The sequence below is a fragment of the Clarias gariepinus genome, chromosome 2, assembly GCF_024256425.1.
Source record: "Clarias gariepinus isolate MV-2021 ecotype Netherlands chromosome 2, CGAR_prim_01v2, whole genome shotgun sequence".
Lineage (NCBI taxonomy): Eukaryota > Metazoa > Chordata > Actinopteri > Siluriformes > Clariidae > Clarias > Clarias gariepinus.
Genome location: NC_071101.1, coordinates 34,681,198 through 34,705,544, shown reverse-complemented (window position 1 = coordinate 34,705,544; position 24,347 = coordinate 34,681,198). Strand labels below are relative to the sequence as shown.

Sequence of the window (24,347 nt, the reverse complement as noted above, 5' to 3'; positions counted from 1 at the left end):
CCGGGCCTTCCGAGGCTTCAGGAGGTTCTCATCTGGACTGGTTTTCCCAGAGGTAGCTCTTGGTCTTCCTTTCCTGGGACTGTCCTCGAGAGAGACAATTTGATCATAGTGTTTAATGAGTTTTGCAACTGCACTTGATGATACATTCAGAGTTTTTGAGATGTTTTTGGATTGAATGATCTTCATTTCTTAAAGTAATGATAAAGTAAAGTCTTTTGTCTTTATTTGTTTCTTGCTATAATATAGATTTGGCACTAGATAAGGCTACTGTACAAATTTAACTAAGCCCAAATTTTAAATAGGATGTTCTTGAAGTAAATACATGACCACGCTCCGTTATATGATGTCATAAGAATTAACTATGGTTTAGTTTTATCAGACATACACAAGTTATTGTATTTGCCAGGCTAAAAATAATGGCTGTTAGGTGTCACCGAGGATAAGAGTAAAAACAAACAAAGTGAAGAATAAAAAATGTGTCCGAAATTACCAAAACGTGACAAAAACGTAAGCCATTCTGTTTTTCATAATATGAAATAAACATTTTTCATTTACATTTAAAACGTTTTAGAATTGCATCATGGGTATTTTATTTTATTGACGGCAGGACAGTTGATAAACATTTACATTTAGGCATTTGGCAGACGCTCTTATCCAGAGCGACTTACAAAAAGTGCTTTAATGTTTACATCATTGGGTACATCCTTACACTGGGTTAACTAGGTTAATAAATGATAAACGTGAGCTCAGCACTTTGAAGCTCCGGTATCAGCGATATGTGCCTGCATGTTAGACTGACTCCAAATACCTCACTTTTATTATAAACTGCACTAGATAGGGTGTAAAGAGAGCGTTTAATCCAAACCCTCTGTAGGAGGTATGTGTAGGGAGTGTGAAAGCGTTTAGGGACTGGCCCAGTGCTTGTTCAGGTGACGCGGTGGAAACCACGCCCTCCCGTAACCACCGGACACGCCCTAAACAGAAAAAGAAACACCTGACGCACAAAAGAAGCTGCGCGTCCGGTTTTAGATACAGAAAATCGTCGACGAGATGGCGGCCGACGAGTCCATGTTCGTCAGGACGGTCCTGGCTCTTAACGACGCGTTTAAATCCGAGGACTCGAGTTTAGCTTTGCCGTCGGAGGACCGGTTAGCGCGCGCTGCTCAAGTTGACGCTGACCAGGAGGAACGTCGGAGTCGCGTGGAGCAGCAAGTGCAGCAGCTCACCCTGTCCAGGAGGGGAAAGCGCTCCACCATGAGGGGTAAGAGCTCAGGGCAGCTTCTGAACTCCCAGGTCTTCTGTACATCATCCTGTCATCTAACAACACTTTCCAAAACAACTTCTAAACCTAAGCCCGAGTTTTCCTGCTCTTGGTCTCAGAGTTGCTCCTCTCCCTCCCTCCCTCTTTCTTTTGCATCGTAAATCATTCTGCTCTTTATAGCTCCTGAACCTTCATTAATGATGTTCATCTCTTGTAGAATCATAGAAAGAGTAATTCTATGGTTTATTATTAATATAAAGTAATAACTGCATACTGGCACAATACAAAACAGTAATAAAAATATATTCATGTTTGTTGAATATAATCTTTGTTGAAAATAATATGAAGATAATCTCTTTATTCTCCAGTTTCATGTTTTGTTGTGTTCAACATTTTAAAATGATCTTAAATATACTGTAAAGTTGCATTTTAATTCAGTTCTTTAAAAGATGACAGTTTAGGATAACCTGAAACTTAACATAAACTTAGCTGGTACAGTCCGTTACAGGGGAAGTGACAGGAAGAGGAGAATGATGATGATGACGACTCAAAAATATAGAATGTCATCAAACCTTTTATTTTTCAAAGTGTAATTTCTTTGAATACCAAAGTCCACAAAAACGTCACGGTGGCCAAACACAGAATTTTGCTAAATGTTTTAAAAAAAAGTGCTGGTCATAAATTTACCATAAAAAATGGCACAAATAAAAAGACTAAAAATTCTAATTAAAATTAAAGATGCAATTGTTTATATATGAATATGTATACCGATCAAGCTTTTGGAGTTTGGAGGCTGGGTTGGCAGCATTGGGCTCTTTGCCTGCTGGACCCTTTGCACAGCTGTTACAGCGGTTACTCTCTAAAATACAGTGGACCCGTCCATATTTTGCGTGCTGCTGCTCTGTTGTGATATCGATTTCAAATTTATTGAATGCATTTTTTCACCATGTAATGCATACTTTGCATTATGTCTAAACACAATGTTTTTTTTAATTACGATGTGCTGAAATGTTTTTGTAAATTAGTTAAATATCTAAAACTGTTTTGTTAAATACATATTCAGGCTCTTGATTATAGATGCTGAACTGAGCTGAGGTGCATCATGTTTAACTTGGTATCCTGGAAATCAAATCAAATCAATCAAATTGTGTTGTGACAAAATTTTGCAAGGCCATAAAACTATTTCTAAATTGTTGGCACCTACAGAGCTCCCGAGGGCATTCATCATTATGAAATGTAATTTTCTGGTAATTAGGTCTTTATAATAAAGTGATTAGGAAGAAGTCTTTAACACAAAAAAATGTGAAACGTTGTAGTGACAGAATCTTGCTATTGGTTATAGTCTCAGCATCATGCACAGGGAGATGGGTTTAAAGTAAAGTATATACGAAATACATCTAAATACAAAGAAGTCACGCAACCTCCTACTGGGCTAAAAGTTCAGCACAACCACTTACATTTAAGGCATTTGGCAGACACCCTTATCCAGAGCGACTTCACTTTATCTCGTTATACATATGAGCCCAGGAGTGGCAGTTTGGTGGTGTTCCATGACCTTCAGCTCAGTAGTCCACTGCTTCAATCGAGCAATCCCAACTTAAAGCATACAGCTAGAACAGAGTCATCATAACATGTCTCTGGATGTGCTCACTATTATATCTGATTGATACTGAGAGAATCTGCAAGGAACAATGGGAGAAACAATATGTAAATAAATAAAAGGGCTGAATACTTGTCTTAATTATAGATTTTAAATAAATAATAAAAAATTCTAAAACCATGTAGATGTTCAAAATTAATCTGTAACAGTGTGGGAATGTGAAAGGGTGTGAATAACTTTTAAAACCTGTTGAAAATCTAGTTTTTAATTAGATTTGAGAGTTTTCCCAGCTACGCATGTTGGTTTAGTGTAGTTAGTATTTTGTGGCCTTACACCCCCACAGTCGAAGGTTTAAGTCCTGCCTTTGTGTCTGTGTGCGTGGAACTTGCATGTTCTCTCTGTGCTTGGTGGGTTCCCCTGGATACTCCGGTTTCCTCCCACACTCCAAAGACATGCTGATTAGGCTAATTGCCATTTCCAGATTTCCCCTAGTGTGTGTGTGTGTGTGCGTGCATGCCCTGTGATAAATTGGCAAACCCATTCAGGGTGTGTCTCGCCTCATGCCCCGTCTCATGCCTCATGACACTGTTGCGATAATCGATATAAAGAGTGAGTGTGAGAGTACTTTTAGAGCCAGGTTTTGTTTAAAAACCATGAGCCTCGGCAAGCCTGGGTCTGGCAGACTGCCAGCAGCTGCATAGCATTTCTCACGTAAGTGTCAGTAGATGCATGTACAGCGCAGAATGTCGCTGGTGTGACTCACTGCCTTTTAGCTTGGTAACAAGATTGAAACTGGAAAAAGAAAAAAGTTTATTGAATTAACTTGTGATGAATTGTGTTTTACATACACAACATTCAGTCATACACCATACATCAGTATAGTCTAGGACATGAAAGTAAGGAATGGGAGCGGTGGAAGCAGGTGAAGGAATTTGGGTCTTATTTGTGACTTTTTTTCAGGTAGTGTGTCTAGCAGCCAGTTAGTATGTGCCACGCCTTTTAGAAGTGCTCCTATGAAGGTACAGTCTTGCTTTCTTTATAAATTAATCTACATGGTAGCGTTCACTTTTTGTGTCTATAATTAAACTGGAATCATTCTTGCCTGCAGGTAATCTCGTCTTTTGATCCCAATGATGCTTCAGGAACAAGTAGACCTATGGTTAGGTTGAACAGGCCTCATTGGGCGAGTCTACGGTTTCCTCGCGTTAACGGAGGAGAGTGCCAGCTGCTTAGGTACGGCTCATCAGGAAACAGCTTCAACTGGGGTCGTGCGGGTTTTACTCTCCCTGCCATGAGAGCCGTGTCCTCAGCCGACCGTCTCCACGGGAACTACTATTTACAGAACTCCACCTGTTCCGAGATGCTCCAACAGGCTCGGCCGTTCATCTCGGCTACGCTCCAGTTTCCTATCAAGCCCGCTTATGAGGACAGTCTTGATGATGTCTTTCTGCCTGACAATTCACACATCACCCCACTAAGAACAGAGCAGCAGATGATGTTGTGGGAGAAACGCACTGTTCAGAGAACACCTAGTCAGCATGGAGACGCAGTATGGGTGACACCGAACATGCCTGTTGTGGTTAAGGATATGAGGCACAGGCAAGAGACAGTGAGAAGACAACCGTCACTAGTCAGTGCATACGCAAGGAAGATGGCAGGATTGAAACAGCAAGGAGCAAAACCTGAGACTCTAAAGTAAGACTCGAGAATTACAATTGTTTCAGATTGGATGTATAATTGAGGAAAAATAAACTTATTTAACTCTGGTTTTAAAAATATTTCTGTTTGAGTATAAAAAGTATCTGTGTATTTGTGTTCGTGGCACACTTCAGTGGAAAGGACGGAGGCTCGATGACCATGAGGATGGCTGTAAATCTCCTGACTGGGAAGAACCAGGAAATGCAAATCAATGGTGCAAACTTCATACAAAACCAGTGCTTCAGCAGCACGGACGATAAGAAAAGAGTGAGTTAAACTGACCTTTCCTTTTCTTCAGTGTAGTATCACAATTTACAGCTTCACCTTGCAGCCTATTTAGCAGAAACTTCTTCAGGAAAAAAGTTATTAAAAGCTTGCACAAGACGACACGTGTGTCACTGCTATGATTTCTCGTAAATTCATAAATAAAAAGTTGTTTGATAATGTCATAATACAGTAATACACTGTCATGTTGCATTCATTATTTTAATTAATACATTTTGTCAATTCATTTGCTGATATTCTGATAACTGATATTCAGAGGACAAATTTGCATTTACAGTGGACATTTGAGTAGAGTATAAATTACAGATTTTCTATAACTGTAGCAGAGAGTAGAATAGTAAGCAAGTTGTCAGCAGCAGCATGTGCTCTGGTTAAGGGCGTACACCGTGGAACCTTGGATTACGAGCATAATTCAGTCTGGAAGAGGGCTTGTATATCAAAACCAAATCGAATTTTCCCATAAGAAATAATGGAGACTCAAATTTTTCATTCCACAGACCAAAAATATAAATACATAAAAAGAATTAACACAAAATATTGAAGTAAAAATAAAACAAATTAACCTGCACTTTACCCTTAAAAAAAAGTAAAAATAATTCCCGACATATAAATTGTTTCTGTTTGTGCATGCAGGCGCTGTGTGTGTGTGTGTGTGTGTGTGAAGCTAAAGTAAGCTCCTCTCTCCCTCTTCTCGTCTTACACAGTTATCCGTCCTCCACCCTTTTCACACATACGCACACACACACAACTGAAACACCTTTTTTATTTGAAAAATAAACAAGAAATTTATCTAATGACACATTCGATTGAACGGCACAGTAATGCAATCACGGCTGTAAAGTAAAAATAAAAAAAATTAACCTGCACTTTACCTTTGTGTGTGGCATGGTGTCCAATGATGCGCGCACACAGACACAAAGAACAGGCTGATACAGAGAGAGAAAATGAATCTTTAACCTCTCTAAAAAAACTTGCTCTTGCTTTACACGCACGCTGTACACACACATACAGACACAAAATAAAATGTGTTTTACGTGTTTTAAATGTGTCTCACACACACACACGCACGCACACACACACACACTAAAGGAATGTACAGTATATATTTGCGTTTAATGTTCATGTACTGTAGAAATGGTCCTTTAGGTCATTGTTTCTCAACTGGTGGGTCGCGACCCAAAAGTGGGTCGCGGGAGCATTTTCAGTGGGTCGCGGAGTGTGTGGTCAGAAAAAACAACAAAAGTTTAATTTTTAACTTATTTTGCGTATACCGGACTTTTATTTTGAAATGCGCTTACGACAACTTTACTGTTTGACACGTGAAATTTCATTTAATTATAGCAACAAATATGTCAAAGCGCAAGTATGACCCCGAATATGTAAAGTATGGATTTACATATATTGACGACAAAAAAGGCTTAAAACCTCATTGTGTAATATGTAGTGAGGTGCTCTCACAAGAGAGCATGAAACCTTCTAAATTAAAACGACATTTAGAAACCAAACATCCCGGTTTCAAGGACAAACCTGTGGACTATTTTCAAATCACAAAAGTGCCTAACATCTTCATGTTCAAAACAAGTACAGGCACTCCGTGCATCTTACTGTGTAGCTCACTGTGAAGCAAAGGCCAAGAAAGCCCACACAATAGCAGAAGAATCTTATCAGGAGTAAAGCACATCCTTAGTTATCTCATTAGCTCCCCAAATTACTGTTTAAGTGAAACAGATGTTTATAATTGCTGTCATATTAGATGTAAAAATGGTTGTGATTATTTTAATCATTTTACTGTAATTTGCTGGTTTGTTCTGTTCAACAGGATCAGTGTTAATGTTTTATTAACAGTTCAGTTTAGTTCATGGTAACTGAACCTTTCCTTACCCTAACCACTGTTTACAGTATTTGTCGTTTACTTTGTAATATTTCTATAAATTGATACATTTTGTTAAATGACAGCAATAAATATATATATATATAAATTATTCTTCATTTGTAAGTCTTTGTGATTTTCTTATGATTTATCCGTCACTACTTGTGAATGTTAACAAATAAATACAAATGAATTATAATTCCTAAAATTATATTATAGTTCCTAAAAATTTGGGTCGCGGCTTGATGACCATGTAAAAATGTGGGTCCCATGGCCAAACCAGTTGAGAACTACTGTTTTAGGCGACATGGCCAGTCAAAAAAAAACATGGAAGTACATGACCCAATATAGAACAGTAGACAAACTTGGGCAAGGAAAAACAAAGAGGCTGGACTACAGCATAGTGAAAGCAAATTCAATTCCAATTTATTTGAATAACAAAGCGTTTAACAGAGAGCATAGTCACAAAGATGTGCTACAGAAATAAGAATCCTGAATATACATTGAAAAATGTCTACATTTTCTGCTTTATTAGTTTGTCCCTAATGAGCAAGGCAGGGATGACAGTGGCGACTTAAAACCCGCGGAGATGACATGAGGAAGAAACCTTGAGAAAAAAAGAATTAGAACAAAGCTCTCGCTGTGTTCATGTGGGAGATCTAAGCAAAATGGTAAACAGTTTTGCCTGTTCGTTAACAATCGATATCTCCCGCTCCATGCCCAGGGCCTTTAGACAAAGCCACATTCCTTAGTGGTGAGACATGCAGACATGTGTCTGCTTCCCAGTCCAGACCCCGGAAGCAAGAGGAAGCCACTGGAAGCAGCTGGTGGTCACGTAGAGACCTGTGAAATGATTGCTTACACTGTTACTCTGAGGAAAGCAAAGTGAGGTACAGCTTTTCCTAACCTCTCAAAACAACGTTTAGACTTATGGACTAGTCACTTTAATAACAATGATCTTGACATGTGTGGGGTGATTGTGAGTGACACTTATGAAAGCTAAATAGTCTCATTAATAATCCACACAAAAGACACGATGCACACATGCGTATCTCAATTCACATGCGTGAAACCCAATTCACGTGCACAAAAAAAAAAAATTCACAATAAAACAACTCATGTGCACTAAATAAATAAATAATATATATTCATAATATATGTTTCACAAATGCCAAACACAATTCACCGATGTACAACGTGAACCAAATTTTTGAATGTTTAAATTCACAAGTGTATCATGGACTGTGAATGTGAGAATCGTCTTTCGTGTGTGAATATCCCTAGATCTCAACCTGCACACAGGGGGAGCAACTACAAGCTCTGTCACCTAACAGACATCAAGCATTGCTTTGCATTATAACTGTACTAAGCAACAATACAATAACATTAAACAGTTTAAACAGTTGTGGTCTGTTTTATTTGTTTGCATGTGTGTTGGTAAATGTTTTGGAAATTTGTTTTATTTGTAAAATGCACAGATTATTTGTGTATCTTTGTCCATCTTTATATTTGGATTTTAATTCTTTATTTTCAAATTTTTCGAAGTGTACAGCAACATGTAAAGGGTAAAACCCAGACATAGGTTTGGCATGATTTTTTGTTTGTTTGTTTGTTTGTTGGTAAACCCTTCTTCTTGTGTGTGTTCTAGCTGGCCACGCTGCATGGGATCCCAAAGCTTTTAAAGCTCCTGGAATCTGACAACGGTGAGGTGCAGCAAGCCGCAGCAGCTGCCTTAAGAAACGTCATCTACGAGAACAACGAGAACAAGATGGAGGTGAAGGACCAAGAAGGTGTAGCCCTAATTCTGTCCCTGCTCAAGACAAACCGCGAGGTTGAAACCCGGCGACATCTCACAGGTTTGTAACACTTCAATGATGGTTCACTAGTTTAGACATGTTTTACAGTAGTGACATTAGCCAGTCACCCTGTCTGTGCGGTTTATCTATAACGAGGCAATCATACATACTCATTAACCACCTTAATAGGAACATCTTTATATGCGCTAATTTCTCAGCATAAAACCATACAGATTAAGAGTTTCACATTAAAGTTCAGGATGTGAAAATGTGAATTCATCATAGACACAGACTTACCCAGACTAGACATTCAAAGACTGGAAATTAGAGATTGACTTATGACAGGAATCACCTGGATATAAACGTTTCTTAGCCAATTGTGTACTCACACATGCACGCAAGAGTGGTACAACAGAAATAGAAAGGTTTGTTCTATCATTCGGCGACTACGTGTTTGAATCCCCCAACATCTATCTGTAGCCTTGAGATCTCAAGGGTTACGGTGCACCACCATCAGTCATATCATTACTAGATTTATTTCCACCTTTGTGTCTTGGAGGAAGCGACTCCCTTCCTCACCCTCCCTGTTGAATTTCCAATAAAAAAATTTTTTTCATTTTCAATTTCATTTTATTTGTTCAAGACCGCTCTTGCCTGTAACCTGTAAGCCTGTAAGAAAGACACGCAACCTTTAAGCAGTTTTAGAGAAAGTGCAAAAACTATAAAATAATCAAATGTTTTATAACGGAATGTTTTTTTTTTTTTTGCTGTCAGTTATAGTTTCTAAGGAAAAAAAGGAAAGAGACGAATCAGAATTAATCAAAATAAGTATCAGCTGGTCAGACAGCTGGTCAAAAAATAAAACCCTCAGAAATCTGTAATTGCAGCCGGTGCCTCTCTACGGACATTTTCTAGTTATTTTTTTGTAGACTTTATATCAGCATGAACAAGTCTATTTTCCTCTGGCCTTTCTCTTCCTTTTCTAAGCAAATAGCTGCTACTCTCTGAATTTTTTTCCCACTATTGTGTGTAGGGCACTAAGACCACGCAGAGATAAAGAAATGATTTCCGAGTTTTAACTTCAAGATTCAAGGTTTAAGATTCAAAGAACTTTATTAATCCCAGAGGGTAATTGCTTATACTTGGTTACAGTTGCTTTCAGTCATTTACAGGAGTAAAGGAAAAGAGTAAAAATAAATGAATTTAAGTTGCACACTATATATAATTCTATGATTCTATATACAGATATTGCACATGTGAAGGGAAAAAAAGGAAAGATATTGTAAATCTTTTTTTTTTTTTTACCTGTTATCCATGTGGTTTTGTACTTTGTGTTAATGCTACATGCTTGAATAAATAAATAACAACATGAATGTACAACTCTTCCTATTAAAGGAAATGAGTGCATGTGCATAGCTGTTTAGTGTATATAGCTCTCTGTGGCTTTAAAATAACAAATTAGTTTGATAATGAAGCAACTCTGATTCTTTAAACTTAACCTCTCCAAAACTATTGACAATGGTCTGAAAGAAGAAGAAATGTCCAACTCTCCACCTACATAGGTATAACTACAGGCCGTGGCATTGCTAGTAATCAAACTTTGCTTGAACAGTAAAAATCACAATGATTAAACAGACCGCCAGTCAGACTTCAAAGACCAGGAGAGCATCCAGGCTTTTATTGAAATGCTAATGAAATTGAGTAAATTATTTCTTGTTGCATTACCTTTTTATATGCAAATAAGGTGGAAGAAATTTGCATAACATTTCGGATATTTATGTGCAATTTAAAATATTTTTTAGGAGTTTTTTTCTATCAGTTTAAAAGCATCACAAAGCAACAGTTCCATTTACAAGTTGGGGAAACTCCGTACTTGGCTCGAGGTTGAATACTCGATGACCTGCATACTTCTAGGAAATGACTGACAGGAACATGAAGCTGTCAGAGAAGCTGCTATGTGCTTAAGATTCTTATAGATGAATACAAGTATGATAATAACCTTAGGTATTTGAAGAGGTGGAGCACAACAATGAGGACCTGCAAATACAACTTACACTTTCATGTGACACAAGTTGCAAGCCTTTCCCTTTCAAACGGTGATGTTTTGATTATGATGATGATAGAGAGTTTTTATTTCTTGCTTTAAAATTTCCCAAAGGTGTTCCAGTGGGTTGGAATATGGTATCAGACCACAGCATACGATTTCCATAAGTTTTCTCCTTATTGAACTTACTATTTTCGTACAGAAATATTCTGCTTCTTTTATGATAAGATTTTGTTGTTGATTTTTTTTTTCTAAAGCCACAAGTGGAAGCCTTATGCCATAACAGACACTGTTACTTTTACTTTAATTTGTCAACTATTTGTATAGCATTCCTTTATTATGGTCCCTGTTTATTAGATCTGTTTATGTAAACTGTACACATTGTTGTAAAAGTAACACTCGCAAAAAAAACTAAACCAGAAAGCAAGAAGATATTCCCATTTTAGTACCTTTTGGTAATCACAATTGTTGTAAAAAATTGATTTGGAAAGACTGCATCTGTTGTTCTGGGACTGGAGCCAGTATCTGCGCTGGCTGTTTAGTTAATAGCCAGATATATTTAAAAACATGTATTATTCCTAAGTTGTTGTTGTTGTTGTTGTTTTTTTATATATTCGTTGACAGTTACACAGATACAGAAAAGAGTTTATGAGCCTAAATCTTTTTAAGTAAATTAAACTTATAAGCTTGTGTTTGGTTGTTTCCCCTCAGGGTTGCTATGGAACTTGTCCTCTCATGACATGCTGAAGGAGCAGCTTGGAAGAGAAGCTGTAAAACCCCTCACTGATAACGTGCTTGTGCCCTGCTCGGGTATCACTGAAGGAGAGGATCCCAAACTGGAGCTACTGGCAGATGCTGAGGTCTTCCTTAATGCTACCAGCTGCCTGAGGTGTGTGTGTGTGTGTGTATAGTTCAGCATAACAATAAGAAGTGCATGTAAATAATGTTGATTTTTTTTTTTTTCTCACATGTATCTCACCCCTTAGAAACGTGAGTTCAGCTGGCCCGAACGCACGCAAGTCCATGAGAGAGTGCGATAGCCTCATTGACTGCCTCATTTATTACATCCGGGGAACCATTGCCGATCATAATCCTGACGACCAGGTATTGTCTAACTAGATCAGCAGTTATTTCCTGTCCAAACATTTGCCCGAGGGCGGTTTTATTATGTTTAGAGTAAAAAGAGCGCATGTATTATGTTGTTTTTTTGCATCAAACGGGTTTTGCATTTTAATAGTGCTTTATCTGTTTTGATTCTAAATCATTTTCCTGTTCTGTTTTCTCTTGTCTCTAGGCCCTAGAAAATTGCGTCTGTATCTTGCATAATCTCACTTATCAGTTTGAATACGAGGTGCCTGAAACGGTCAGGCCGGTGTTGCAGGAGTCCAGACAGAATGCAGGTGCAGAGACTCCCAGACCCGGCTGCTTGGCTATGAGAAATCCCAAACAGTCCGAAACAGACAAGGTTAGTCGTTTTCTTTTTTTGCACTTTTAAACTTGCATAAGAAAGCTTTATGTCTTTATATAATTAAATAAATTGTTTCTTTTTATCCAGAGTGCAGACATTTTTATGATAAAAAAAAAAAAAATTATTGTGCAAACTACATTATTATGCAAATTACAGGGCTCAATGCACTTACACACTCATTCACACACTCAGTGCTCTTGACAGTGGGAGGGAACCTGGAAGAAACTCAATGGTAGACCATGTAAACACATGCTAACATGCTAACACTTGTATAAAAACTGTTTGTCAGAGTAATAAAATGAGGCCAATGTGTGGAGTTTCAGAGAGTGTGTGTTCTTTCTGCAACATGCCAGACTGGCCATGCTAAATTGCTCTTTGGCGTGAGGAGAATGTTTTTAGAATTACCGCTGTTGCTGGGTCTTTCAGCACTCTGAGACGGAATACCCGCTGCTGGAGGAGACGTGTAACCCGATCGGCGTGGAGTGGCTGTGGAACAGCATCACCGTCCGCATGTACCTGTCGCTTCTCGCTATCAGCACTCGGCAGCTCACACAGGAGGCGTCCATAGGAGCCATGCAGAACCTGACAGCAGGAAACAGTGGGGTAAAGTGTACATTTTTGCTTTTTGTGTTTAATTACTTGCAAATGCAGCTGCTTGTTTTGCAAAATTCACTCATCATGTTAAGCATATGATGTAATTTAATTAGGAAAATATCTGTTAGCATTTTAAAGTTTCTGAAATGCAGAGAGAACCTCAGTGCTGTGTGTGGGAATGCACATTTAGATAAGACGAGATGAGATAAGACTTTGTTTATCCCAGAGGGGAATTTTTTTTCCCAACACTAACAGAAAACTCCACCAAAACAGCACGTCTAAAAATGTTAAAGTATTATACAGTGATACCCGAATTAAAAGCTAAAGTTAAACAAAGTTTGAAATGACTGTTCTGCTGTTTCATCACTAATTATTGCTGATCGCATTCAGGTGTCTCAAGCCATAGCCTACTCCATCGTGCAGAGAGAAGGAGGCCTGCAGCAGGTGAAGAAGGCATTCCAGGACGGTGAGGATGATGTGAAAAGAGGCTCAGTGTGTCTGCTCAAGAACATTTCACGCTACAAGGAGCTCCATTCCGACATCAGTAAGCATTTTGCCAATATCTCACCGCACACATTTATGACCTTCCTAGACTTCAGTAGTTGCAGTGATACTGCGGGGTGTCCCAGAAGTCTCCATATGCACAGGAGAGATTAACACTACATCAGGGACAATAGCAGAACACGACTGGTTCAGCAGCAGAGTTACAGCCCCACATTTCCCCTTTTGAAATACAAGTACATCTGTCCATTCATCTATCAGCTATCTCTGATCTGTCTATCCACTGAACCTGTGTATCTGTATCTAGACCTCTGAGGTGCGCTGTGGTGTGCATTAGGTTCAGTAAGTTGTGAGGTTGGGTCTCCATGGATAAGACTTATTGTTATTCTCTTAATCAGATTCGATTGAGATCTCATGAATTTGAAGTGGGCGGGCGGGAGGGCAGGCAGGCCAAATTCTGGCTATATAGTCAAATACCACACAGTCACCTTCAGGATCAAACCCACACACCTTTGGAGCCATAAGGCTGTAACTTTGTATGAGCTGTGTTCTGTTGTCTCTCCGTGATGTGGAGTGTTTGTGCATTATTATTATTAATCATGTGAGCAACTGCGAGCAAACTGCTCAGTAATGCAATTGATAAAAATAATTTGGGATCTAAAAGAAAAAAGCAACTTTTGTTATGATCACAGGAAAAACAAGGAAATAGAAGCTGACCTTTCTGGACTTTTGTATACATAAAAATACATAAATAATCTGTATATAAATAATATTTTTTCTTGATCAATAATTATTTTTCTATCATAATTTTACACCGCAAAGCTAACCCAGAGTTTTTGTATTTTTTTCTGCTTTCTGCTAAAGAAACGTTTACCGTTTTTCAAATAAAACTGGGATGTGATGAGGTTTTAATGGTTTTGGATTCTCCCCAGTTACACAGGTATTGCCAGAGCTGGTTGCAATGCTTCACGCTCCAGACACGGCTACAGTAATGCCTGCTGAGGTCACGGGTGTCTGTCAGATTCTCAACAACCTAAGCCAAGAGTCCGTACAGAACGCCCATGCTGTTTTAAACAACGGCGTCCTGCCTAGGATCATCAAGATCAGCAGCAAAGAGAGGTGGACCAACAGTTAAATTATAATATATGTATGCTGTTAAAAAAATAAATAAATAAAGAGTTTGCGTGCTGTTAAATTTCATCAACGTCCTCATTAACTGATAATGCCTGGCTCTTACTTATCTAAGAACAGCACACCAGTTTAAGGGATTGCTTAATCACTCACTTCAGGTCATTAAGGCAAATAATTAATGCAAATATTCACACACTAATTCCTCTAATTACTGGAATTGTTTCACTCTGAGGGACTAATTTTAGACTTAAAGAACGGGTGTGCTCACACTTGACATGAAACTCGTGTAGGAGTGGCAGCGTTTGGACGGTCAGGGAGTGAGAAAAAGGTCAAAGCTATGCCACAGGTGATAGTCAGCACGGAATTGGTCGAAAAGTTTCAAAAACTGCCAGGATTAAAAAAGAAAAAAATTAAATACCTATTGTCATTCATAAATTGAACAAATTGACTGTTAAATTTGATGAGAATCCAAGGACATTCACTATTGACAGTGCAAAAAAGCACAGAAGCGCACATGACAGCTGCATTCAATAACAAGAATGATTGCGAAGCGTTTACGAACGTACTACAGTCGAATGGTTTAATGAAATTTCATACATTTTTGAGCACTCTCATTATTAAACACAACTGTGCTGTACAATCATTTGTGATCCTGTGTACTCGCACCAGGCAGGCAGATGAGGAGCGGGGAGAGTCTATCAAAGGATTAAAGATTTCTGTTTGCATTTGATTTTAATTAAAAAATTTTGGGATGATAAACCATCACCTCTGGTGACTGGATAAAAGCTAGTCACAAAGTAAAAACATTAGGTGCAATTTATTTTTCTTTTTTTAATGCCTAACATTGCATTTTATAATTTCTTTGAGTTTTCAGCTGATATAGATACCACCTTATATAAACCACATGCCTTCTGTCGTGTCTTTTAGTCTAATGTTAAAAATGTCAGTATGAATGTTAAGTGCACCAAATCAAGACTAATGTTAATGCTTTATGTCCGGACCAAGGAAACCAAACTACCCGTGAACACACACCAAAATGCAGGCAGTAGAGCAAAAGCTTTTACCCTCACGTACAAGCTGTGAGTCTCATTCAGTAATTAATACCAATTAAGCCAATCTTTATCTTTATCATTTTGTATGCCGTAGGCATGGATCTACGAAAGCTGGCCAGGCTGCTAGTGTTCTGCTGCACACTCTGTGGAGACACTCTGAGCTTCATGGTATCTATAAGAAGGTCAGTGAACCTGTTTGGACAAATACCCCTTATTTCATAGACGTAGTGAGTGCTGATTATTTCATTTGTCTACTCTTGTTGCAGGCTGGTTATAGGAAGACTGATTTCATCAACAGCAGGACTGTTAGAGCAGTGAATTCAGCTCGTAACTGACCTCAAGTGGAAGACTGGAGAACTACACTAAAGGAAAAAAACTACACCAACAAGGAAAATTTAAGACCTTCTGCTGAACTGGACTTGGATTTCTTTCAAAAACGTCATTCTTATGCTCTGCTACTGTGTAAAGGCGAGATATAAAACCGGATCAGTCGTTCCAGCCCACCGTTGAGGAAAGCGCACATATCTGATGTCTTTTAGTTATTCGACTCTTAAAATGTGTCCTTGATCTGACTAATTTGGTCAGTCCTCATTTATTTCCCGTTTGTTGAAGCACTGCCAGGTACTGTAATTATCTTAGATGGAGTGTGGAAGACTTTTTGTAATTATGACACAATAATGCTTAACAAAAAACTCTCTCCCTTATTCATGTTAATGGCCGCTCCATTTTTAAGAGTTATTTATCTCCCAATAACCAGAGGCAGTTATTTAAACTGGTTAGATAGTATGCCATTGTACTTTTTAAGGTTTATATATATATTTTTATTCTTCCAGGTTTTTGCCGCAATTCAGCTCCTAGCACTTTTGACATTGATGCAGCTCAGACTCAGGCATGTCCGTTCAGACCCTATGTAGTACTAATAAAAAAAAAAATTTGTAATGCCCCATCATTATTTTATTTTTATTTTTTGTTTCTCATATTTTCCTATTCAAATGAATGGTTGAACATTTGCAATTTGTAATGTTACTCACTCTGTAAGCTGCTGCTGTGGCGCAATCACACTTCACCCTTACTTACAGAAATGCATCTTTAATTGAAAATGATATGTGACTTAAATAGGTAATGTGCTGAAGTAACGTGCCGAGATAACTTACTAATGTTATGTGCTGAAGTAACACACACACATATATTAGCTTCAGACATTACTTTATGCCTCAAAGTACAGCCTTGTTAGGCCGATGTTTCCATACACATCGTAATGTGTGCTTTCCCATGCTAGAAGCTGGAATTTATTTAACAACACATAGCTTTGCCCCAGTTTTTTTGTGCACTGTGTTCTGTACTTTCAAATTATTTTTTAAAATGATTTTAAATATGTGTAATAATTGTTCTGTTTTTATTTGGTTTTATACTAAATAAATGTTAGGAGTATCTTCCTAACGTTTGTTGATCATGTATGTATTTTAATGTCATCTTTTTGTCCTTCTAGATGAGCATTTCTCCTTTTTGTGTATTGTTTGCAGTAAATTAGTGTATAATTATTCTGTGCGTGCCAGCCAGAAAAAGAAAATGTGACTTTCTTGGTGCTGTGTACATGGACATGAAGTAAAAGCAATTCTCTTTGTAAATTCAAGATGCGCTTGATACTATTTTTTTTTTTTTTTTTTACAACTTCTTTTTTTTACTGCATGCAGTAATATAAACATACGTGGCAAGGAGACGAACTAAGACACCTTTTTATTAATTAGATCATAGAGGAGATAAAAAAATGTGGAAGCTAAAGAACATCCCAAAGTACATGTACAGTAATATTGGTTGTTATTAAGTGAAACAAATTCAACAGTAAATAATTTTTGTATTAGACTAAAAGCTGACCAGGTCATGAAAATGAACAGGTCTCTTCTCTGAGAACTCCCATCTTTTGATGAACTGAGAACAGACTGTCCTGAGCTTCTGTTTTTAGTATTAAATCAGTCAATTAGGAAGATATCTAAAATGCACATGGTGCTCTTGTATTATGCAAAGTTGTCCTACATATCCAATGAATTCCACTCTAACATCATTTTAACAAGCTTGTGAGACGATAATGACTACACTGACCACTTGCAATGACCTCTCCTTGTAGTGTTCTAACATGAAGGAAGATGAGCATATGTACCACCGTTTCTTGTCCTGCGCGCTCTCTCTCTTTCTCGTTCTTTCTCTCTGTAAATCTGCTCCTGATTTATGAATGGATGATCATGGAACCTTTAGAAACTCTGGCTACACCATGCAGGGGGTTTTAGGAAGTCCAGAGCATGACATCTAAGCTTGCTAACATAACCTCATATCAGCTGGCTGAGATGTAATATAGTGGTGCTAAATTTAATATTTGTTTATTATGATATACTATCATTAAAATGGAATATGAATAAAGGAGACAAGCCTGTGGTTATGATGCATAACGTACTGATAGGTCTCATTCTGTCATACATTCCCACAATCTAAATGACACAGTCTTCGTCTAACGTGTTTGTGTCTCTAACTAAAGACTTTGTGATTATACATGGCTTCCCCAGCTTTACTCTCGGCCTGTCAGTGATTAAACAGCGATGGCTTCTAAAGCAGGGGGTTTCTCTCAGCCTCTATTATTAAAGATGATCTGACACTCGTCTCTACAGTAATGTCTCTTTTGTTGGAAGTGCAACTTATCCAGCAGTCATAAACAGTGCTTAATGTCTTAGCTTGTCACAGGCAAGGCTGGGAACAAGCATAGGAAAAGAAAATGATTTGGAATGAACTTTCTCCATTTTGTAATTTCATTTTATGATGTCATTACATGTATCCATAAGTATAGAATTTTTTTTTTTTACTATATTGCACCAGTTCAAGCACAGTATGTGATGAAACTTTCAGTTGCAGTGAAACATCTGAATGATGCAAATGTTATAAAGAAGGCTGAACATTACTGGAACTTGGCTTGGAGTTATTGCCACATCCACTGTACAGTCCTGACCTCGCTCCAAGCCATTTTTTATTCATGTTTGGGCCATTAATGGAGTTCCTGGGAGGCCAGCGTTTCCGAACATTTTATCTTAATGGTATCCAAGCACCAATGAAACACTGGAATAAGTGAATTAGTGTAGCAGAGAGTTATATAGAAGATCAAAAGGTTTTTTTACTTTGCAAAATAAAACTTGATCGTCCAGTCGTATTTATGTAATCTGTTGTATGACAGACTGTTATCCTTAGTATATGGAGATTATTCATCATCTTTTATCTACTTCTGATCTCAGACTACGTGAATGCTGAAAAACAGCTTTAATGAAGGCTTCCTGGAAACTAACTACACAGAGCTGCATAACAGAAAAGATTACAGTTTACACTTGCTGCTGTAATGTTTGTAAGGTAAACAGATAAGATGTTAAATTACAAGAAGTTCACAACCAACAGTGTTCAGAACTAGCTATTAAATGTTATGACCAATTTGAGATCCACAGACATGACAGCAGATAGTGGGAGAATTTGAAGCAACAGTTTGCATTTTTTGCAAGGAGAACTAGAGTGTCTAAAATTCTTGCCATTGATTTTTGTTACTACTGTTTTGTCAAGCTACACTATAACTTTTCCCACAAAGTAGAAACCGTACAACTGTACAGAATTTCCCTTCACTGGAACTAAGAGGCACAAATCCAACCGTGTTGCAACATCATAATGACCCTGAGCACAAAGTGAGTTCCATGAAGATATGGTGTGTTAAGGGTGGACTGGAAGAAGACTTAGGAGTGCTGACCTCAACCCTGCTGAACACTGAACAGCCTTGAATCATCTTGTAACTGAATCAGCAAAAATCTTCACAGCCATGCTCCTAGATCTAGTGGAAAGCTTTCCCAGAAGTGTGGAGCTTTTTACACGGGTATCAAAAAGGAGTCATCTGTAAAGTCTGCTCACATGGTACTATATTGAACACACTAAAACACATTATTTGCTAGCATTTATCATGTGATTTAAGTTTTTTGTTAAAAAATGTGCAATAATTTCAAACCTGGTGGCTGCGACATCCTCCAAAAAAAATGGGACAGGGCCAATTTATGACTAATAACAATGTCACAAGAAGAAATTACAAAGTGATGAAAAACAAGCGCTGTTATTATTCAGGTGAATCATTTGTTATAATGTACAAGGAGTTTCAAAGAAAGACTTAATCCTTCTAGAGCAGCCATGGGGCGAGGCTCTCCCATTTGGCAAGAGATGCACTAGCGAAATCCATCAAATCTCAAACCATAAAGGGTCGGGTGAAAAACGACATCTGAATACATGTAATTTCGAAATCCTTAGACATCACTGTCTTAAAAACCATGACTGCGTCTGTAGGGGATATCATCATGTGGGCTCAGGGAAGACTTTCATAAACCTTTTCTCATTAACACTATTAATGAACAGTTGCTGGATTTACAATTGCAACTTAAGGCTTAAGAAAGCCATATATCAATACTGTGCATAGACATCAAAGACCTGTCTGAGCTCCGTCTTCTCTGAGATAGACAGTGACACACTGGAAACCTGTTTTGTGGCTGGCAAATCAATATTTTTGGCAATATTGTGTAACTTCCTTTTGGATTTATTCCCAATTTCTATACTGTACCAACTTCTTTGGAATTGGGGATGTTGCATATGTGCATATGAGTATGATAGTCAGGTGTTCACAAACTTTTGCCAATTCAGTGCACCCTCATTTGTCCTTGAGACCTTCTCACCAAGTTTCCACATGGTTGACTCTAGTTCTGAGTGATTCTCTGTTTTAAATATCCACAGTTATGTTTAAAATTATTTTACATTCTATTTTACTTTCTAACTTGAAGATACAAAACCTACATACTCTGAACCACAATGTCACAAGTAACTGATTAACCCTAGAATGACAAGAAGGGCTCTTTCATATGATTTTTCTACTTGTCCTGCCATAAAGGACATTAACACCCACGGTGTACCGGGTGCTTATGATGGAGTACACAACATTCGCCAAACACTTTCTACTCAAGAGCGTACAAAGATCATGTACTAGGCCCACTTGAATTCAGGAGTGTCTCTTTAACAGCTGTGTCACAGTCCTAAGCCTACGCATCACTCCGTGAGGGAAAAAATCGAGAGGTGTAAGTGCCAAATCATCCCATCAGATCACGGGACAAGCTGTCAAGGCACCTCCATCCTAATGAGATCAGCAGTGGAAACCAGGCTACTTTGGGCTCACAAACAAGTTTGATTACTGTGCAGTTGCTGGACCTAGTTAGCTGTCCAGGAACAATATGGGAGAATGATATCCAATAAGGAATGTTATATCTGATATCAGGTAAAGATATCAACTTGTGCTTTGCAAAACTTTACTCCAGATACAGGAAATGCTGCCAATGAGGCTAACCTTATGAAACACACTTGACTGGCTCCTGTAAATGCAAGGAGGACCAATTAATCTTGTGCTGTCCTGAAATTAATGAATTATACAAATCAGTTTTAATATAAAAAAAAAAGATTTTTGTACTTTCTGATCCAAACAGGTGGCTGGATTATAATATAACAAAAGTTCATTCAGGTGCTGTTCGTCAGTTTCATTCACATTCCATTTCTTCCTGAAGTGTTTAGTTGAGAGACAGAGTGAAGTCATGCTTCAGGCAATGTGTGAGTCCAGTGCAACTCCAGTCCCTACTGCAAATAGACATCTCTGGTTAACCAAAGTCATCATTTCCAAGTGTGGCATATTGGTAAGCAGAGTAAATTAAACTAATCTAATACTGATATCCAGTCACGTTTCTTGCATATAGCACTGGAATGAACTGGCTATAGAAAGACTTGAAATAAATTCCCAATTCCTTATAACATTGTACTGTATATTGTACATGGTGTAATAAGCAAGCATTAGAACACTGTTGTCCCTGCTGATGTATAATTATAATACATAAAAAAATTTATTAATAACACCAAATGTCAACTTAAGGATGAAAAACTGATAAATGTGATGAATAATATGGAATTAATTGAGATGATTAAGATATACAAGGGGTCAGCAGTATGGTTGTAGGTTCAGAGTGACAGACTGAGTGTGGCGTGGTGAAGTTGACGCATAAATCCTGCTAATTAAGATCACATATGCCAAGGTTAGTGAGGGATACAAATTTTGTGGTGGGCTCTGATTCACCAACACCAGAAAGAACCACCAGATACATTGAGTACTACACACCTGTAATTTTACACAATTCAATTGATAACAGCAGCCCAGTAGCATAATGGTTAGCACTGTGGCCTCACACCTCCAGGGTCGAGGGTTTGATTCCTGCTTTGGGTCTGTGAGCGTAGAGATTGCATGTTCTTCCCATGCTTGGTGGGTTTTCCTCTGGGTACTCAAGTTTCCTCCCACAGTCCAAAGACATGATTAGGTTCGATGGATTGGCACTATGCACTAGGTCTCCTGGGATAGGCTCCTGTACGCAGGATAAGATATCCTCCCTTGTTTCAGTCATGGTTCCTTTTAAATTTCTGTGTTAGTTTTGACTCATCACTGTGGAGGTCATGAATTACTCACAGAGAAAGTTGAGAAATTTTGAAATACAGTATATTCACTTACCTAAAGGCCTAAAAGATGTCATTTAAAACCAATTTCCTGCCTAGCTCCAACTTCTACAGGACTTACTGTATTTTCAGCTTCGTTTACCATGTAAAAAGCATCTGTCATTCCGTATCAGAATTAGACGGCACAGCGCAGGCTCCATGATCGTTTCTTTTATTTCTTTTCTTTCATTCCCAAAAACATAGCCTTTTATGTTTTTTTTTTCAGCATTGTGATAAATTGACCAGTTTGACAGAAGTTCCCTACCAGCAGCATGTACTGTTTAGAAAATACAGGTTGAGCATGAAGGCAACACCATTGATTGTTTACCATGTTACACCATATTAAGAATACACTCTGGTCAAACTACTCAATTGTGTCAACAAAGAAAAAAAAAAGTGTAGACTACTCACAAAATCTTAAGTATCTCCCTCAGGACTTTTCATGACTTACATACACTTTTGGCGGTTTTGGTCATAGCTTAGTGGAAATTCTCGGAATCAGGACATCAACATGTTTTTGGTCCATGTGATGGAAGGTTTTACATCCTGTATATACTGTATAGTGCCATGAAATAGTTTTGCATATTTGTCACACCTACATGATTGAGTTAAAAACAATTTAATATTACACAAAAATAGCCTGAGTAAATACAAAATAGAACATTTAAATGAGAAGTTAATTTATTAAGGGGAAAAAGCTGTCCAGACCTACAGTATCTGGCCCTATGTAAATAAGTAATTGCCCCTAAACCCAATAACTGGTTGTGCCACCCTTAGCGGGCAACACCTGCAATCAAACGCTTACAATAACTGGCAATGAGTCTTTGACATCGTAGAGAAATTTTGTCCCACTCTTCTTTGCTGAATTTTTTAATTCAGCTACACTGGAGGGTTTTCAATCATGAATGGCCTGTAAAGGATCTCAATCCGATTCAACACCAGACTTCTGGTCCTCAGGTCAATTCATGGCTCCATCCATTTATGGCAACTGATCCAGGTCTTGAAGTTGCAAAGCAGTCCCAGTCTAATAATCGGGTTGATTATTTAGATCTTTTAGCATGCTTCGCTTAGTCAAACAGGTTCTATTTAAGTGATTTCTTGATTCAACAGGTCTGGCAATTATCAGATCTTAGGGTGTCTAGTTAAAGTTAACTCAGCTTTTCAAAATTCACAGTTTAAATTTTCAAAATTCAAAATCAAAATTCTCATGATTAAGCAAGGGGGCGATTACTTTTCACATCTGGGTAGGTAGGTTTGGACAGCTTTTTTCCCTTAATAAATGAAATCATCATTGTAAAACTATAGTTTTATTTAGTCTGGTTATCTTAGTGTAAAATGTAAACTTATTTTAAGATCTGAATCATTTAATTGTGACAAAATGCAAAAAAAAAAGTGAGGAATAGGGCAAATACTTATGTAGCCTCACCCATAACACTAAAACGATTAACACTGAATCCATCTAGGTTTTGGCTTCCTCTAGTGACAACGAGGCAGCTCTGGTTTTCAGTGTGTGGTTCCAACAGGCCTCTGAGGTCTCACTGTGCTGTCTGGCACCAGAATGTGGGCAGCGGATCATTTGGGGGCTGTTGGTTCTACTTGTTTGTCTGGTGCATTTCATAGGTGATCAGATTGCGATATGCGGAATTTGAAGGCCTGGTCAGTAGACTTGGGCTCATGCATGCTGGGCAATAGGTGTTCTGGTGCCCAGAACATCTGGTGGTGTTCTGGGTTTTGTTGTGTCCAGCATTGCATTTTTTTTTTGTGATTTATTCTGAATTTACTTTTCTGACTTTTTAGACTGAATGGGCTGACCTTTGGTGCCCATGATGCTGTTACCAGTTTGGTGGCGTATACTTGATGATCAACACTGTTGCATCACACACTATAACTGCAGATCAATCCCTGCTATCTCTTATCTCCCTGCACATTTATTTATTTATTTTATTTTATAAAGTTGCTTTGCGCCAATGACCGTTGATAAAAACGCTATACAAATAAAAAATTGAATTGAATTGAACTGATAGCACCCAGATGAGGATGGGTGCTATAAGGTTCCTTGTTGAGTCTGGTTCCTCTCAGGGTTTCTCCTTATTGCCATCTCAGGGAGTTTTTCCTTGCCCTTGTTGCCCTCATTGTGCTTATCAGGGACAATCTAATCATTTTGATTTATACATATTTCATCGCACATTTAGATTTTAAGAAGCTGCTTTGCAACAATGACCATTGTTTAAATCGCTATTTAAATAGAACTGAATAGAATATATATATATTTTTGCCAGGTACGGGTTTCTATCAAATGAGGTAGCTTGGTGGTGATGGCCACATTGGCTTGTGGTGCCCAGAAAACTGCATTGTTTTCTGCGCCAGCAGACACTGAGCAAATTGTAATTTTTTAGGGATATACTTGTATTGTATTTAATCCATTAACATTTCTTCAGTCTGTCATGGCTGCATTTATTATCACT

The 24,347-nt window shown here is 38.1% G+C and overlaps 1 protein-coding gene across 1 annotated transcript; it reads left to right on the top strand.

Annotated features, from left to right (window-relative positions):
- The first annotated feature begins 1,000 nt into the window (after positions 1-1,000).
- pkp2 (plakophilin 2) lies at positions 1,001-16,933 on the top strand. The gene is made up of 13 exons (XM_053485239.1): positions 1,001-1,261; positions 3,822-3,880; positions 3,970-4,556; positions 4,694-4,826; positions 8,363-8,570; positions 11,266-11,443; positions 11,541-11,658; positions 11,849-12,019; positions 12,449-12,625; positions 13,007-13,160; positions 14,050-14,236; positions 15,395-15,482; positions 15,567-16,933. The coding sequence occupies exons 1-13, from the start codon at positions 1,051-1,053 to the stop codon at positions 15,633-15,635; spliced, it is 2,340 nt and encodes a 779-aa protein (XP_053341214.1). The 5' UTR covers positions 1,001-1,050; the 3' UTR covers positions 15,636-16,933.
- Positions 16,934-24,347: the final 7,414 nt, after the last annotated feature.